The following is a 20,129-nucleotide window of genomic DNA, read 5'->3' on the forward strand; positions in this document are numbered from 1 at the left end:
GTGTTCTGGTCTCCTCCGACCACCTAAACAAAACTCAGTGCGATCTCTACTTTTTATAAACAAAACTCAGTGCGAAAGAAGATCTCTTCTTTTTAATTGACAGAAAACATAAAAGGACAGTTGGGATATAACACGTTGGGAGTACAAAACTTCCACACAACAGAGTTGGAAGAACCACGAGATATAGGGCAACTGCTCAGAATTCTATAAATGCTTTAAAATTTACGCCGTTCAATAACTGACGCGCGGTATTACTCGATCCATAAGATAGCACTATCTCAATTAAATATAAAATAATCTCTGTACTTACGAGAACAAATTTAATTGAATTTGTATCTGTAATAATTGCGAATGCTCACATGACAACGTGCCGGTTTCGCGGCGCAAATACGTAATATAGGCAATAAATGTGTATACATATTTTGATAACTAAATGTTTAATTAGCCTGACGTCCTGATAAGCGCACGTTTACTTCCATCTGGTAATATATAATAAATTGTGAGTACATGAAAATAATGGTACATTATTATTGATTGTAACGTTTCTCGATTCGCCGCTATTTATATTAGAGGAAAAATTGCTATAAGTATTTTGTTATAATAAATGATTAATGTTAATAATAGCAGTTACTATTAAACAATAACAAGTGTGTTTAAATATATAATAAGTATGTAAGTCCATTTTAATTTTGTTTTAATTTGTTAAATGCACAAATGGTGGATTCTCGTCACAACAACCCTTATACTCCATAATAAACATCCCCTTTATGGTTCCGACTTGCATCACCGGATTTGAGGATTTCACCCTTGTCTCTCTCCTTGCATGTGACCTCTGATTCGCCGTTTTGACAAATTTCCACCAAAAGATGAATCCGTACACAAGTAAAGACAATGTATCGGTTGGAGGCAAATATTTTAAAAGTAGTGACGTCATACAAATAAGCATCCATATTTACGAAATTTTCCATTCTTTGGACTATGCATATGTTTTTAAAAGATTTGCGGCTTGGTTTCGCCCCAGCTTAAATAGGTAATTCGTGCACTTTCAAATTACCTATAGGACTTCAGATGAACTGCTACCGCACATGTTGTTCTGCATACGGAAGGCTAACTTATATGTTAATCTATAGAACCTATGACGCACATGTTTGGTAAATACATTTTTTTTTTATTATTTATTGTATTGTTTGATTTTGGCATATCTTATTCCGTGATCTTATCACATTAATTACATCTACACACTTACTTTATGTTTGTACAGATTTTTGTCATAAGTACCTAACTGCGAAGTAATTTGTTGCGAATACAAGGTCAGATATTTGAGATATTTACAATTATATAAGTACATACGTTATACATGCTTAATATATACTTTATCAATGAGTCAGAGGACGCAAATTCTTTCATAATTGTAGAAAAGGTCACAGTTGTGTTTACTTAATTAAAATATAATTATGTATATTGTTATTCTACGTACATGTACAATATAATACATATTTGTTATAATTATTAAATTATAACTAAAACGCCTTACCCAACAATGTTGACGTAATATTGTTGTTGATGAAATTATTTAATGTATTTTGCTGCTTAACTGGATAACAAATTCATTGTTTGAAATTTAACTAGTAAATTGTTAATAAATAACTATTTTATATAGCTGATATACGTTTTGCAATGAACGAGGAAATAATTGATTGGAAATTTCCCGGTCCCTGTAACTGATAGTGGGTCACATATATGTATATGTATGTGTAGGAATGTTCTGAATTATTTATAACCATGTGGCGATAATAGTTAATGCGAATAACTATTTCAATACGAGTGTACTGTTTGTCTGTAATTTCACTTCAACCGGTATTTTGCCCTTTAAATTTATTTTCTTTATTCTTTAATTTTGGGACATTTAGTCGGGATTATGGATGGATGGAGACCTATGCTTTTTTGCCTAATCATGGTTGCCACTTTTCTTTCCAAAAGTTCCACAGAGCCATGTGACGAACCCCTTTTAACTGTGGATTCCAAGGTTTGACGTTAAACATAGTGCATAGTAGTAACCAATCGTCGTCAACCCATTCTTGCCTTACTCGGCACGTGTTTCCTCTTTAGAGTACGAATTTGTAGACTTCACATAACTATGCGAACTTTAATTCTAAAAAAACCTCACGCGAATTAGGTGTCACTTTTTCATTCCTTGTTATAGCAAGCAACAAATTTCTAAGTAGTTATCAGTGTTTCTCAGGAATTTAAACCTATACCTCGGGCGTGGTCGGAAAATCCATTCCACTATCATCTGTCTCCAGTTTTGTTGTTGTGTATATAAACTGTTATTTTCGAGATAATTTATAGTCCGAGAGGATATTGAACTGGGACGCTTATAGCGTCCATGTTAGAGAGTACGCACTAACAGCAGATAATTGGTGTCTCATTACGGTAAATATTTAAATTCACTTAGAGCCACATACGAGTCAGTTTGGGGAAACCACGAATTTATTTCATTGTACCTAATAAATAATACATCTAATACATTATTCAAAAAATATTTTTTATCGTAATAATAAATGATTATATAACACATTTGAAGATTACGTAAAAAGTACAAAATTAATATCAAAAAATCGATTTGGTTGCAATGGAAAAGAGTTGAGATAAAATAACTACTGAAATAATTATATTACGTAAGGGCTGGTTAACTGGGCTGGCTAACAAGGGTCATATAATAGCTAAAAGATGTAATAACGGCCGTATTTGGCGAAGAAAAGAATAGCCAAGAAAGGTCTCTGCAAGTCGGCGGACAAGCAAATATTGGCAACCGAAAAAACAAACATTTCGTCTTTAAGTTATTTACGTATTACCTACTTGCTTATTTTACTTTGGTATCAGGGACCTCCAATTTAAAGTCAGTTACTTGACCTTTGACTTCTATTGTAAAGTATTTTTGACTTACAACGATGACTTATAAGTGAATATCTATTACGTCAATCGATTTCATTAATATTGTTGATAGTTACTTGGCAAAATTCCGTTAAAAATGTATACAATAAAGTAATTTATAGAGCCGTCTGTCTGTCTATTTCGAAGAAAGTTAATAGTGACATGAGACACAAACACGGAGTCCTCAAGATAATGTGTGTGTGGTCCGGCTTGGCTAAAATTCTTATTCCGTTTGCGGTATGTACAAAATATATCAGGATCAACCTATGTCGCTTTTGACTACTCTCCATGATTTAGAAAAACAGTGTCGGATTGGATACCCGCAGTTGTCACATAATAGTTTTGACAACTTTTAATAATATCCACATTTTTATCATTTTATTCTTCTCCTAATTATGTGTTTAATATATGAATCAATGACGCTTACTTTTTGAAAAACATCGATGTATTATATCTGTTAACATTACATGCTTCAAAAATTGGTATGATATTAATCACAACCTTATTTTGAAATATTTTGACCTAATTTCACAAATTAGTATAGATATCTCACCGTCTTGCAATTGAAGGAAGCCACAAATGGCAAAATAGCTGACTATTTTCCCATTACGTCTCCGACTGTCATGGTGTAATTTATCAGACATGCAGACATGCAGACATGTGCAGTTTTGTGGTGCAAAAACAACACAAAGTCGAAGAAAAAGTGCGAAGAAATGTCGTTTCGTTCGTAAATGCTCTAAAACTACATTTTTTAAATATTTTTCAAACACGAAAATAGATGACAGTGACAATTTCAATTGTCAAAACTGGTTACATTCTCTTGTTAGGAGTGAGTAATCTTTACTAATCTATGCCTATTTGATTAATAAAACCACTCGAATGAAACGCGCTCACGTGGACATTGCTGAGGTTTAAAACAATAACCTTCGTAAAGGTTGCCGTTGCACTATACTTATACACCTTCATTGTATTGTGGGAAATAAAGTACAATACGTTTTGATCGACAATTGTACGCCTTATCGCAGTTTAAGCTCAAAACTTGAAATTATCCTTATGTGCTATCAACGTACTTGTACGAATTATTCGCAAATGTTGACGTCGAATTCAATTTTTTTTGGCTATTAACTCATGTTTTATTTATCGACGTTGAAAATAGGTACTTTTGAAGTTTCTGTCAGTGGCTTCATTATAAATCTATTTTCTAGTATGATTTCAATATAATTGCCAATTTTTGTATTTATAGTTTGGTATACTTATGTTATTGGTATTTATTATTATTTATTTTCATATAAACCTTAAATCCAGACTAATCTTTCGGTTGGTAGAGACTGTGAGCTTACACACCGAAAATACACTGAGTGTAAAAATTCAACAATATAAGTATTACAGGACGAACCCGCTTGGGATATATCGATGAATATATCTACCTAACAATGACGTCAATGACAAATTAAAAATGTCATTCGTGAAAATGTGTAGTCCGGATTCAAGTATTATGATTGTGAGAGCGATGTGAGTTTTTTTAGTTTAAAATCTAAACGTGGACGACTCCCACTTTCCCAGAAAAAAAAGTAGATAACAACAACAGCAATAACAACCTGATGTAAAATTAATAACAAAACCTGATGAAAATAAATATGGGGAATATTTATTTTCATCACAGACAATCCAACACTTAATAAAATGTCTCGTAAAAAACGAATAAGACAGATTAATGTATCACTACATCAGTCCTTGTTAACTGCTTTTCCTCGACTTGTCGTGATCACGACCTTACCAAATGGTAAGAAAAATTCAAAGCACTCATTAAATATAAAATGATAAATTGCACGATCATATAAGTTTAAATTTACTAATAATCAATTACTTGTCTACAAAACATAATATTCTTAACCAGATACAGGAGTAGAATAGATACAAAGAACTTATTGTCTATCTACCCGCGAACGCAAACAAGATTACGTATTATGAAGACATCGAGATAAATATTATGAGTTAATATTGGTATGGATAGATTGAAATGGATAGACAATTATATCTATAGTTATGTGTATCTAGATCAAGAAATAATTCAATGATTTCCAATTATAACAGGGTGGGAATTATAATATGACTCATTCTCGAAATATTAATGGGAATTTAATTATATGTGACATGAAAAAGATATTAAAATATGTGACTTATTAGCTTTAAAAATATGTAATGGGTAACAAAAATAGTATATATCGTACAAGAAGTACCTAGGGATTTACACAAGAAATACTTAAAAATGTACGTTACAAACCTTCTCAATACACTTGGAGAATGGACAGAGTGCGTTATGTACCGAATAACATTCTGATGCAAAGTATACTGTGCGCAGTTATATTGGCGGGCGACTGGTCGCCGCGTGGTGATAGTGGCCGCGGCGTAACGAGCCATCCACTGATAGCTTATCGCTGGCATTAGCGTCGACACCTCGCTATCTTGTTTGTATGAACAACAATAAACGTGTGCGTATTTGTGGTACGCTCGTAGAAAAAAATACTTTTATCTTGTTATTGGTTCGCTCCGATCACACAATTAACAGAGATTTAAGCATCAAATATACACCAGTCATATTATCATCTGTTATTGGGGCACTATTATTGAATTGTATTGTTCTATAATACAATTAGTACCATTGTAATTGCTTTTTGATTATATTTTCCAAGTTACATATATAACAATTGATAATAAATTTGTGTTCATAATTAAATAACGTTTAGTTGGGCAACGACTGTACTTCAGCCGGCGAGAATGAGTTAAACGGACGTTCTACATCCAATTTTATTTAACGCAATATGTGTACGAAGGCCCCGATTTCATTTGTAATTATTTGCAGTTTGCGTGCTCAATTAGCAGAAGTTGTACTTATAACTATTAATGAATATCGCTAATTAATTTAATATCGTATTATGTCATCTATAGTAATATTTACATTACTGCCTCAGTCGCGGTTTCTTAATGGTGTATAGAGTCGTCTTTCTTCGACCTTGCGTTGAATAAACATTCGACAAATAACAAATATGTGGTTTATTTGCACGTTCGGCAATTCATTTTTAATTAAGCGTGTCAAGTAACACTTGTGCATACGAGCAACGCAGCGACGGCAATAATTACTGTGATATCGCATACATGGAAATGCTAAGGTAACATTTTAACATTCCATCTACTTTAATTATTTTACTATTATAATTGTAATATCTTTAAGTAGAACTGTTCTGTCTATGAATAATTCAGTAGAAAGATTCTATATGTTCGAGTTGTCTACTGCTGTCTCAGTTTGTACTACTCGTCGCTTAGGTAACCTACCTTTCTTCAGTTCCTCGTGCGTTCGTATTTACCACGTAAAAGCCGTGAAATGTGACAAAAGTAATTATGTAAGCATTTCGAGATTGGAGTTTTAAAGGACCGCTAAACTCTCCAGCTTCTTGTAAATTATACGTGATTGAAACATGGAATTATTAGTGGGTTTCTGCTGTAAAATCAACTGTTAAGCGATGCTTCATTCTAGTTTGGAGGAAGGTATTACGTACAAGAATGTAATACAGACACGTCACAAGGATTTTCATCATAGTTTTCGTATGTTAGGTACATCCGAAAGTTTTATGACCGACTTTAGTGTACGATTTTTGTTTGGATCTGATTTATGTTATTTTACGTAAAAGGCAAGGGGCTCACTATATTATTTTGTTCATCGTCACCTCGTACATAGAGAAATCTACTAATCAGAATTGAATAGTTGAGGTTAGTGGATTTCTCTTGCTTATATCCATATCATATTGTGTGTTGTGTAGATAGTATTGATTACAGGTATTTGCTATTTTTATTTGGTATATTTTTTCTTGAAAAATATTAAATTCTTATGTATGTATGTAGTAGTATGCTTATACATACGTTGTAAGTAGTTATGGGGTTAAGTAAAGGCTAGCACGGTACGGAACGGTATGTGCACGTAACAAATTGTTTATTACGAGTCGTCTAGAGGCCACATTGAATTTTTTTATATGGAAATTCTTGTTTGATCTATTCATTGTCCTTGAATGGGTCTCGAGGTTAATTTGTAATTTTTCAAAAATTTATCAAATGGTAAATGTAATATTCTTAAACGTAAATGATCCGCATTTACTCGTGGTTTATTCTATTTTTATTTATAAATTATTAAGTATTTATCCAAATATATACTCTTATCTAGTCAAGTTTTTATAGACTGCTAAGTATACATTTTATTAAGTCTGCAAATATATATTATATTACACAAATTTAACACAACTGTAATTACTGTGTGTAACTGATAGCATCTACTTACTACACCGGCTTTAGATTTGTAGATTGTAGAATATATAATTGAGATAACTTTTTATATACCAGCATTTATTATCAGTAGCATACGCATATACAATATTAATGTTTATCAAATAAATTATATTTATTTTTATTATCAGTTATGTACATCCAGTAGTGGTTGCTGTAGTTCTACCTTTACAACAAAAAATCGAACTCTATATCTTTATTTACAAGAAAATATAGAAATTGAATGGTATCACCACTTATCACCAGTATAGTTATGTTATATGATGATTAAAATTGAAATGGAATTTTTTGTCAGAATTTTAAAATTAAATTTGATATTTTAACGTATAACCTCTGACGTGCCTTTATATAGTAATTACTAGAGGCTAACATGACGTTACTTACATACGCAAAATTCTAGTAATTTATTTATATTCAAGGTCCTTCCTTACTTTTGATACTCATTCAAAGTTTGCTAAATGTTATCTATATCTTAGGTATAACATTCAATGACTTAGCCTGCTGGATACATGTACGGATTGTATCTACCCTGTTTTTTGGTGTTTACGTAAACATTTTATGTAGGAAGATGTGTTTTATTTTATGCTTTATCGACATCCATAAATACTGTTTATCATTGTCATAGATCGCGGTGGGGCGTAGCACCAGGGACCATTCGATCGACGTGGACCTGACGCTCGAGGGTCCCACGGCGAAGGTGTCCAGGAAGCAGGCGACGGTCCGGCTGCGAAACAGCGGCGACTTCTTCATATCCTCGGAGGGGAAGAGGCCTATCTTCGTGGACGGCCGCCCCGTGCTGCAGGGGAACAAAGTGAAACTCAACCACAATAGCGTCATTGACGTGAGTATCTTGTTATCTTGCACTTTTTTGTAACAAAATAGGTAGGTAAATACTAATTATAGATCTAAAAATCGCAAAAACTTAATTATTAAACACAACTTGTAAATATTTATGTTCTACTCAAAGTTCAGTGACATAATGCTCACAGAATTATTCTTTGGGCAATAATGAATTGAACATATACTATATAGCTAAAATACGTAAGTAGGTAACTGCATTTGGTAATAAAAAAAATAATGCAACTTTGTAAATAGTTGGTATATAGTAATATTGATATTCAATTTCTGTGACGGCAGTTATAACTAAGCGCCCTAGAATTCCATGAAATGATGGTGTTTTCACTTTCCACGACTTTGACACGGCACCGCGCGGTCGAGGCCGCGGTACCAACAGTAGTGCACGGAACTTGCAATGTTTATGTTATTACCATGCCTGTACTTACCATACCATTACGGTTTGTAAGCTAAATTGATGCATCTACGAAACGTTATATTGGAACTTATTCTTGGATACAAATCTTACCAGATTGTTCTTTTTAAATAAAAAGAAAATGTTTAAAGTGAACAAAAAAGTTAGCTTAATACTTCAAAATGTTAACACAAATTTTGTTTGACCAAACTTTTTATTTATGGTTTTTAAAGCAAATGGAAAAATAAAAAGCCTTAATGTTCTTGTGCGTATCGGAGAAAATCCCTTCGAAATGGGCTCTTCGACTACGAATGTAGGAAATATTCCTATTTTCCTTCTCCCCGGTAGAGTAAATGCAAAAAACAACTAGCTCTTATTATATTTTTCCTCGTTAGGTATCATAGCCGACCATCAAAACCAATCCAAATTTAAGGGACACAAATGTACGTTGCGACGTTGTATTGTTAAAAGATGTGTCGTGGGAATATACATCCATCGTAAAGAGCACGAGAATCTTTTTAACGTATTTTCTGTTCACAGATTGCGGGCCTTCGTTTGGTGTTCGTTATAAATCAAGATTTTGTCAGCGCCATTCGTCAAGAAGCTGTAAAAATGACTATACCTGTGTGAACCAGTATAAAAATAAATTCGTCTAAATAAATAATACTCATCGTTTTATTCAGAACACATTTATTTGGTCAATATAAGAACAGTTTTCAAAATTAGGTACCACTCAAAAACAATAATAATCCCATTAAAAATAGGTTGATTTTGTGTACACATCACGACACAATGTTAAGGACTTTTACATGTTTTTTTTTACTTTTCATTATAATTATACTCTATCACGAAACACTATCACGTGCTTTACTGGCATTAAAAGATATGCTTTTAACATAAACAAAGAAACAAATACTTATATAAAGTATTATTTAATTATTAAATCTATTTCCATAACCCTTAACTCAACAGTGCTTAACTATATAAAATATATAATAATTAAATCACTTATTTTATAACAATGGCCAACAAAGTGCAAGAAGAATAAACTCAACAATCCACTCAAGAGTGCGTAACAAACGTTCTAGTTATCACCTCAAATAAAATATCAGTTAAAATTACATAACCATACTTAGTAAAGTTCAGCCTCAAAATATTTTGGAATGACCCATATATTAAAAGTAAGATAAAGGTAAATAATAACACATATAACAGAACATCTCACAAAAGCTTAAACATTAAAATAAGGTGATATTTTGTACATCTTCTAATCAAGCACAAGACTCCATCACCTAAAACTTAATTTACCCACCTTAGTAATAATCATAACTTAATAAATCTTTATAACAAACCTTCAAATCTATAATAAATAAACAGTCCAATTATTTACATAACATAATGTAAAAGTTGGTTTTATAATCAGTTTCTCAATTATCTACGACTTTACAGTAATCTACGAAGGCAGCACTTGCTAAAACATAAAAGCACATTATTTGGTATATTTTTAACACCCTGTATATAATATAAAAATATGTAATATTTATAGTGGATTAGGCACAATCACACAAAAGTAGATACTTGAGATCAGTAGATACTCTTTCAATTTCTTTGAAGGAAAGATAGTACCTACTTTGGTATATTTTTTAACCGTACATAAATATTATAATTTACACATTTCATTCTAAACAATGCGGAAAATATCTCGCTGTAATTACGATACGATGTAAACGATAAGTAGAGGACAATTCCACATTTATTATTACAGAATTAAATAAGGACCTGTTTAAACATACGCATTAGTGTCGAAATAGTTAACGTAAGTTTAAACAACTCATTTTTCACGCCGTATCGTGCACTTCCAGTGTTACACGACCTAATATAATAGCGCAGACAGACACTATGAATAGCATTGCTAGTAACACACAAAAGCGTGATTTTGATACAAAGCTGTCAAGGCACTTTCACTACATATACATTTAAACACATACATAGGACATAATTTGTAATATTTTAAATTGTAGATATATGGAACAGGTATATATATTTTGCATTTGTATATTTGTGTTAATAAAATTCAGGCACTTCGTGTTACAAGAATGGACAAATATATATATATATTACTAGTGTAAAAAACTACATGTATAATAATAATGTTTGGTAGCATCATTATCGAAATATAAAAAGTATGGCGCACTTTCGAACAAATATGGTGATCTTTATTACTCTTTTTAACACTGATAATGATATTAACGAACAGATATGGACATTTCAGGGCCGCAATGGTGATTATATGTAATTCTAAGAGCGCAATTATTTCAGTACGAAATATATTGCCTCGTTTGCTGGTATTAACATTGCTCAACTCGTAGGGGCGAATACTTTTAAGTTTTGTCTGCCTTAATCGCGACTCCTGGTATAGATGATAAGATCTACTCATTTTAACGGTTGAATAATGTTTTATTCCTAATTGAAAAATTATGATTAAGATGTATTTCTGGAAATAGTACCGGGCGGTCGCATGGCAGTATTTACTTCGGGCTAGCCAAGCTAACGAGTAGGCGGAATACCTATCGAAATTTCTTTTCATATATAGCGACGGTAAAGCATCCATACTTCTTATATATTCCTTTTTGAAGAGCATTTTCATGGTATACAATGTCAGATATGTTTATATTTTACATGAGTATTGGTCGCACTCATTTCACGCTCATTTTATGCCAGTACTAAACACTGTTTTACGACAATATTGTCACAAAACAATATACGTTTACACATAAAATATATACCAATAGGTATATTCTGAATTTAACTAAATATGTTAAAATAACGGACAAAGTGGTATCTTACAAAAGTAGTGTTCTTTGTACTTTAGACTAATTTTATAAAATTACCCCTCACTTAAATAGTCGCTATAATTAAATGTGTTTAGAATTTACGTGAGCAAATAGTAACCATCGCTGGTTCGCGATGACGTTGATAACAATTAAATATTTTTAATAAAATATTCAGTAAATAAACAAAAAATCAAATAAACAATAAATTACATATTCAATGTAAATAATTCTATTAGCACAATATTCACGCCACACAATAATCTAATGTGGATTAACACATCATACTTATTCGTAGAATATCAAATTTTAATATCTCTTACGCTAGCATCTTATTAATTAATATAAAATATTTACATTTTAACACAACTTAAATATTTACATTTTTATCCATTTATTAAAACTATGATTTGGATTTGTTTTTTTTTTGTAATAAATAAATAATCTTTAAATTTGTCTTTGAGCCTAATTAATACACCAGAGTGACATTTTAAGAGAAAATGAGTACCTTACCAAAACATTCACAAGAATATTGGTCTTACAAAGTTTGATTAATTAAATATATAATCCACAACATAGAATTTAGATAATAAATACAACCGCCGTTCTGGGCACTTAATTATTCATAAAATCTACAAATCATAAAGCTACTAAAATGTCACTTTGATGAATGAATATTGGACTCCATACGTGCATATAGTTGATTTTGTAGTCTTAATAAAATTTAATAAGTCTAATGTAAACAGTTATCACTTATATGGAATGACGTTATAAATTTCTAATAAAATTTGTAGTGTAATAACAAAATACAGATCTGACCAAATTTAACTTACAATTAACGAACATTATCTAAATATTTCTTTGTTGTTTTAATCACGCTTGTTTAAAATTTGGCTTTGATTTATAAAGAATTTGATAATATATTCTATAATTACGTAACGAACTTATTTGGGTAACTAAATTCAACTAAGGCTTAGTTGGAACATAGGAATGTTACATATTACATGAGACCGTGAAAGGGTGGGATTTGGAGAGCCAATATGACTCTAGAAATTATTTAGTCCCAAGGAACTGTTAAAACTTGAGAAAACTCAATTATGCTTTAACCTAAATGTGTATTTCAATTTTCCTGTAGACGTATTGTTACTCGATTTAGGATGGGATATAACAAATTTCGAATTGGTAATGGATTTATAGTTGTTAATAGATTTATATTTTCGAAAACTTTCTGCTAAAACGTATGTTTTCTTCCTGTGGTTGTATATGGCCTTAAACTTTTGTTTCAGCGCCATTTTGTCAATGAAATTGCTTTTCTCTAGGAATACCCATGGTTGCCATTTTCTACCGGTTAAGTCGGGATTAAATGTTTCTTTACTTTGGGTGCTAGCATAATGAGCACCATTCTGATTCTTTTTTATGATTACTTTAGGTATAGATTGTTTCGATTTTCTATTCTTCTCCTTATGCATTTTAAATTGAATTTCATCAATACTTTTGAGAACATCCTCAAATTTAGGTTTAGGTTTAGTTTTCTTTGGAATTTCTTGCGGTACATTTTTAGTGTAATGTTTAGTATGACTTGTTTTTATCTTTGGCTGTTCTTTGGATTTCTTTAATTGTTGCAATTTGTATAGACTTTGTTTCGGTAAATGAAGTTTTACCTTGAGATCCCGTATGGTCTCTTTTAAAGGTGGAATATATTTTTGAGCAGCTTTTGTTATTAAAGGCCTTGATGTGGGTAAGCCATAGTTAGAACTGTGATAACTTTGGGAGTGTGTACGATTAAAGCTCGAACCCATTTCATTTATTTCTGAAATTTTGGTTCCTTTATAACTTCTTATTTTAAGAAGTATTCCTGAACCCTTTTCTTCAGATGTTGTTGATGATACTTCAGGCGAGCTAGATATAGCATAATGCAAGCCTTCCTCATCCTTACGATAAGAAACATCACTACTAGATTCACAAGAATTTATAAGGGTATCGTCGTATTCGTTTGATTTTCTTTGGGAAACATTTTTTGTTTCAACTAGATTCACAGTTGCATTCGTTTCATACGTTGGTCCTTCTTCTGAAAAGGTAGCTTTTAAATTCTCTTTATTTCCATGAGCATCGTCATTAGTGACGCTACTTGGTAACACTAAAGAATTATCTGCTACATCAGAAATGATACTGTTATCGTTTTGTACTGAGGGTGTATCTAGGGAGTTTGATTCAGATAGTATTTTTTCTAAGGAGTCGTTATCGTAATATCGATTGAATTCGTCAGCGATCTGAGATTCTCTATCAATAAGCGTTTTATTCACATCCATTTGTGGAGTTCTATATAACTTTTCGACTAATTGTGCGTCATCATCACACATCTGATTACCATAAATATACTTGACTTTATTTGTATGCTCATTTTCATTAACATTGTATAAATAATCTTTATCACTCTCGTCCTCTGATGTGTCCGAGTATTTAGGAGATGACGGTGCGTTAATTTCAATGTCTTCTGCAATGTCATCATTGAATACAGTTTCCATACATGCAACGTCTTCAACCCAAGTTTCTTCAATAGTCTCATCTTCTACATTTTGTAGAATTAATTCATTATCATATTCACACTGTCCATTTTCTTCGTAAGAAATAAGTTCATTTAAATCCGTATTTTCAGCCTCCGCTTCAGTGCAGATCGTGCTCAAGCAGTCACCCTGTATTTCTGTGTAACAAATTTTTTGACAGTCTTCATTTTCATCCGTTAAAACGCAGTCATTATCTATTAGAATGCAAAATGATACGTTTTCATCATTATAAATTGCAGATATAGAGTTCCGACGATTATTTTGTATAAAACTTGTCAAATCTTCTGCGGTCACTTGTGACTCTACTAAAATTTCTGAATTGTCAAGTTTTGTACGTTTGTTAGTATATATGAAATCATTCACATTATTTTCTTTCGTGTAGTCAGAAGCTGTATATTCTACTGCAGATTCCGATAATGATCTTTTAAGAGTTCTGCTACGTCTACTAGGAAATCGATTACTTGCTAACTGGTCTGATAGAAATGGCTTTTCTTTAACATATTCACATAATTTGACGTTTATGTTAATATTATTCTCCACCGCCGAATCAATTTCATCTGTTGCATCTGTCGTTATCTCTGGTAAAGATTCTGCAACATTATTTTCCACCACAACTTTACTATCGTCTAGGATTATTTCAGTATGATTTATATTACGTGCGTCAATATCAATATTATTAACTAGGCGATCAGAGCCTTTATTTTCTTCGGTTCCTATTTCATTTGACACTAATTCTGCGGAATCAGTATTGATATAATTACTAATTTCATCAAAATTATTACATACAATATCATTTCTAATGTTTTTGGGCCCCAGTTCTAACTTATTTTCTATGAGAGATGGTGTAACTACTACATTGTTAAAATTCTGTTCATCTTTATTAAGACAACTATTTACTTTTAATATATCTTCTTTTTCAAAACTTGCGAATGAAGCGCAAGGCCCTTCATTATGTACCAATAGGTTTTGAAGCCACGGAGAAAACAATTCCTTTTTAAAGAACGATTTGTTTTCAGCATTGCAAGAAATGACAGTTTGTTCTAAACTTTCAATAGATGACTCTTTATCGTTTAAGGTATTTGAAATGTTTGTGTCAAGTTTCATTTCTGTTTCAATCATTTCTTTGTCTTTGTCGTTATGTATTATATCAGCTGACACGTTATTTTCCAAGTTAGTTATTATTTCAGTCGACGCATTTTTTATATCCAGACTAGTTATTGAAGTAAGTTTTACATCATTCTCGTTACTAACGTTATCTGGCGCTCTACAGAATTCTTCGTCTTCATTGAAAATATTGTCAGTTACGCGCTTGTTTTTGTTGTCTGTAACATCTTCTTCAGAGGGGCTTGTTAAATCTGCGCTCATGTCATATTTATCAGAGCCGCCATTAACAACGTCGACGCTAAGCTCGCATTCCTTGTGTTCTTTATCCTCTTCTGATCTCAAAATTTCCTCTTCTTTGTTCAGAACCTCTGTTTCTTTTTCTGCCTTATTAACATCAAATGACTCTGTTTCTTTATGAGGTTCGATCTGACACTCTTGAATGTCTTTTTCATTAGTACTATCAATTTGTGTTATGTCGTCAAGTGATTCACTTGAATTACCGATCTCAACATTTAATACACTTAGTGAAAGACTTGTTACTGTATTATTTCCTTCTTCAAACAAATTCGAATTATTTTCTATAATGACGGAGTTAACATTTTGTTCTATTGCACCTGCTTCTACTAAATCATGCTTCGCTTTCGTCAGGGGGTTTGTTAAGTCTTTTGCATCTTCTTGAAGGCAATTATTTAATACCTCGCTTTCAATGTCTTTAGTTATATCCGAATTACTTAACGATATGTCATTAGAAGAGTTTAAATTTTCCGACACCTTTTCGTTTTGAAGATTTGAAATGGGTGAATCTTTTTCTGGTATTATCTCTTCGGGTGGTAACGCACTAACTGATAATGTATCCGTTACTATTTCTTTTTGATCGTGTAAAATTAGGTTTTCCTCAACAATCGAGTCTAAATCTGTCTTGTTATTTAGTAGGTCAGAGTTAAATTGTCTATATGAATATTCTTTATCTGGAATTGTACTTGAATCAAGCATATCATTACAGGTAAATTCTCCCAACGGAGGAGAATTAGATTGTATAATAGGAAATTGATCAGAAACCGAGTTTTCCTCCAACTGCTTCGGTGAGTTTATGTTACCAATCTCGTGAGTATGTTTGTTAGATTCATTCTCCAAGAATATGGTTTTGTTTATATCAATATTATTTTGTAATGAACCATTTAAATTATTTATGCTGTTAATACAACTGCTATGTTCATCATCACTCTTATTTAAACTAAAATCAATAGCAGTTTCGTATATTTCCGTTGGTATGTAATCTTTATTACACTTTTCTTTTAATATTCCATTTACATTTCGATCAGAATAGTCTATTGCCCTTTCATCCTCCGCAACTAAGTTTGTAGGGTTAATTATAGTATCATTATCTGGTTTATTATTAACTGAAGGCGTATTATTTAAACGTTCTACTTGACTTTTTGCATTTTCTGGATTTTTAATAATGACGCTGTCAGTTCTATGAAGTGACAAAGGTAGATTGGAATTGAGACTACTTTCGTTAGCAATTGAGCTATTTCGTTTATGCTTCCTATATTTGCTGAGTTTTGACCCCTCTTTTTCTGATTCAGAGCCTGAGTTGATGTACTCTGGAATAAGCGGTTTGGTGGGCAAATTATTTCTATTTTTATGTATATTACCACCATTTTCTGTGTCTAAAATAGGCAAATCACGCATGGACGACGCTTGAATGGTTTCTATTTTATTTGCATTGATAAATTGTTGATTTATTTCAGGAAAGTTTAGTTCAATGTCATTATCTAATCTAGGTAAAGAAGCAAGACAAATTCCAGAATTGCTTTCCATATCATGTAGGCAATAATTTGTTTTTAACGGATCATTAATATTTGGTGAAGGAAATTGATTGTTAACCATCTTGCAGCTTGTTACTTTAGGCGAATTTCTTGAGATCTCATTATGTGTCTCTTCGATTTTATGTTGCATGGGTGACTTCATTACTATCGGGTTTACCACTTTTTCTATTAATCTTTCACTTAATACATTATGCACTGGTGCAGCTACATCAACACTCATAATTTGAGGACTACAAGGTCTTATTTCAAAGTTACAGCCCACCTCTTTATGAATTACAGATTGGCTGATTTTTGCTTCGACGTCTAAAGGTGATAATGGGCGAGGATGTACCTCCATTCCTTGTCTTGGAATTGTATTTCTCAATGGTAAGGTTATTGGTAAATCTTTTTGTTTTGGTTGAGGTGGCGTTAAATTAAACTGATTAATATTTGGTGATTCAACAAGCTTTTCATATTGGTTAAGTAATTCAATACTATTGTAACCTTTGATATTTTCGGGGAGTTTGGAGATTTTTTCTATGTGATCATATTTGCCCAGTTCTTCACTAGGTACATTAACCAAGCCAAGAACATAGAGTTGTTCTTGATTATTACCAGCCTCATATTGAGCCAGAGAGTTGCTGGAATCCTTCTGTAGTGAAGTTTCTTTATTGTTGTCATTACCTTCATCATCTCCTTCATTCCACATTTGTAAAAATTGTCTAACATTAAGGTCCTTTTTATCCTTTGAACTAGTGTTTACATCTAATTTTTGGCCAGATTTATGTGTATGAGAAAATGATTCATATCTCAAATCATTCCTTCTGTATAAATCGCTTGATATTCGGTTTATTCCAGATTCCATACTTCTTACACTTGCTGTAGATGACTGACTAACATACCCACAGTCTTCTTGAGCATTACTTAAAGTCTGTATAGTGTCATTGCTTGTATTAGAATCAGGAGATATTGATATTGTTTGAGGTGAAAATTGTAAAGGTAGTCTGGATAATGAATTCATGCTTACAGAGTGCTCAATATTCCTAAAATGAGTACCATGTTCAAATCCTTTCATGGGGCTATCTTTTCGATACATATGATGTGGAGGAAGTGAGTGTATATTGAAGGGCGGAAATGAAGGGTACAGTACATCATTTTTCATTGTTTGAGGTCGATTAATATCATTTATAAACATGTTTTCTGAACTAGGATAGTATTTACGAGCACTATTATCAAAATACAATCTGTTTTGAATCATAGGTTTCGTGGAAGGATCTGCTGAATATGGAAATGCTCTATTTTGCATGCAGTTCCCTGGGACTGGCCCATAATTAGGTGGAATGTTTTGATTACAAAATGGTGGATTCAAATTAATTTGTTGGCTTGGGGACCTTTGATATCTCTCCATAGGATTTGCAGGCATTCTTCTATCTAAATACTTCAGAGGTACAGGAGGATAAACAGGATATGGATGTGGAGGCATCGACTTCTGTAAATCATATTTATGTGGTGGGTACAGAGCTTGTGGATGAAATGTGTTGGGATAATTAGCAATATAATCATACCTTGCTTGCGGATGTTGATGAGGTCTTTCCTTTGGTGTTGAATAAGGCTTGAATCTTAAATTTGCTTCATGATAAAAACGATCTTGGTATGTTTGAGGCACATCTTCATGGACATTCCTATGAGGTCTTATCATTGATATTGCCCGAGGTGCTGGACAGTTTGGATAGTCGGAATACTGATATAAGTCAGGAGCACCATAAGGCCTTAAAGGCCTGACACTAACACCATTGCCTGACCAACTTTGAGGCATAGGCTGGGTATAAGCAGGATTGTTGTTGGGACCAAGTCCCTCAGGATTTTTGATAATTTTTGGTTCATTGTTTATAGGACTAATAGTATAAGGCACATCACAATATTTTGCCTCGGAAGGCATGGACTTTGAGTTTTTCAAATTCTTATCATCGTTTTTCACAGACACATATGTAGGAGGTACCATGATACGCTGCATATTCTCTTGAAATGTTTGTCTCGGTGATATGTTTCTCTGAGGTGGGTAGTCTGATGGTTTAAGAGGATATTCAGGTGGGTGCATGTACACGTTTTCTGTGCACGGCCATGGTTCGACTGCGACCTTTTTTAGATATCCATCGCTCGTCGAGTGCGGCGGCAGAACTCTATCGGGGCCAATAATCGCGCACGGCCGCGCGGTTGGCAGGTCCACTTTGGTCGATGAGATTGATCCGATATCATGATACGTTTTATTACCGTTGGTTTGGAGCGACGTGCCGCCCTGGCCGTACTTTGTACTGCCATCGTTGGTGTGCGCGCCCAGAGCAGATTCTATCCTCAGGTCCTTAGCGTCCATGGCCACACTCAGCGGGGCTAGCGGTGCATCTATCTTTTGACATCTTTTTTGGTTCTATACTGAACTTCACATACGGGTCGACGATATTGAGATGTCACGAATAAATAACACCCATACTGAAATATAAACAAAATATCAAATATTTCAATGACAACTGTCAAAACATTGTGCCACATACACCATTATGAGATTTGAAATTCACACAACACATTTAATTAATTGTAGTAATAACTGGTTAGCAACGTACCTTTTGCACTTTTCGGTATTCTTGAAATATCAATATTATTTCCTAGGAGACACCGATTTATTACGTTCCTGCACTGTCGCCCATTTAGGCATGTGTGTTGCCTACAATAAAAAATGGATATTAAAAAATATTACATAAATATTACCCAGTCAAAAATTTTGTATATTTAAAAAATTTAGATTTAACCTTTTCATTTGTTTACAAATGTAGTTTTATTAATATTTTGTTATAATATCACACTTATTACTGATAAAAGTTACTAGACTACTGAATATACCTTAAATATAGGTCGATTTAGTGATATTTCACGCTAAGATCATCTATCAACTACGTTTTGAATTATGTAAAAACAAAAAAATCTTTGTCTCCTTCGCACAATACTCTTTGGTCGTCAGTGTACAGTTAAATATGAATATTTCTTTAATTCCACAAAATGTTGAAATTAATAAGAATAAAATATTATTAATAATTAATTATTAATAATTAATAAAAGTATTTTTTCTACATTTATTAGACTTTAGTAATCAACGTCCTATAGTATGTCCATTGATTTAAATATAATACAAAAGAAAATTCGACGTTTTTCTTTGCTTCCTTCCTGTATAAAACACACCTCTATAGAAGTTTCAGTCTTTACTGAATGAAATACTTTTCAGAGAATAACTAATTGCATCTATGTCACAATG

At 32.5% G+C, this 20,129-nt stretch overlaps 2 protein-coding genes across 3 annotated transcripts in view; one reads left to right on the plus strand and one right to left on the minus strand.

Moving 5' to 3' along the window:
- The window catches only part of Rcd5 (microspherule protein Rcd5), a 30,893-nt gene extending 21,711 nt beyond the window's left edge, over nt 1–9,182 (plus strand). For both annotated transcript variants that reach the window (XM_073089720.1, XM_073089712.1), the window contains 2 exons: nt 7,895–8,110; nt 9,059–9,182. In XM_073089720.1, coding sequence (XP_072945821.1) covers nt 7,895–8,110; nt 9,059–9,148 — 306 coding nt within the window. In that variant the 3' untranslated portion in view covers nt 9,149–9,182. The remainder of the gene's footprint in view (nt 1–7,894; nt 8,111–9,058) is intronic.
- Nucleotides 9,183–9,191: 9 nt separating this feature from the next.
- On the minus strand, nt 9,192–19,543 carry LOC140754666 (uncharacterized). The gene is made up of 2 exons (XM_073089700.1): nt 19,444–19,543; nt 9,192–19,312 (listed from the first exon to the last, which is right to left on the minus strand). The coding sequence occupies exon 2, from the start codon at nt 19,194–19,196 to the stop codon at nt 12,441–12,443; it is 6,756 nt and encodes a 2,251-aa protein (XP_072945801.1). The 5' UTR covers nt 19,197–19,312; nt 19,444–19,543; the 3' UTR covers nt 9,192–12,440.
- Nucleotides 19,544–20,129: the final 586 nt, after the last annotated feature.

This window comes from Epargyreus clarus, unplaced genomic scaffold, assembly GCF_041222505.1.
Source record: "Epargyreus clarus isolate Ecla_fem2 unplaced genomic scaffold, WU_Ecla_fem_2.2 ptg000003l, whole genome shotgun sequence".
Classification (NCBI taxonomy): Eukaryota; Metazoa; Arthropoda; class Insecta; order Lepidoptera; family Hesperiidae; genus Epargyreus; species Epargyreus clarus.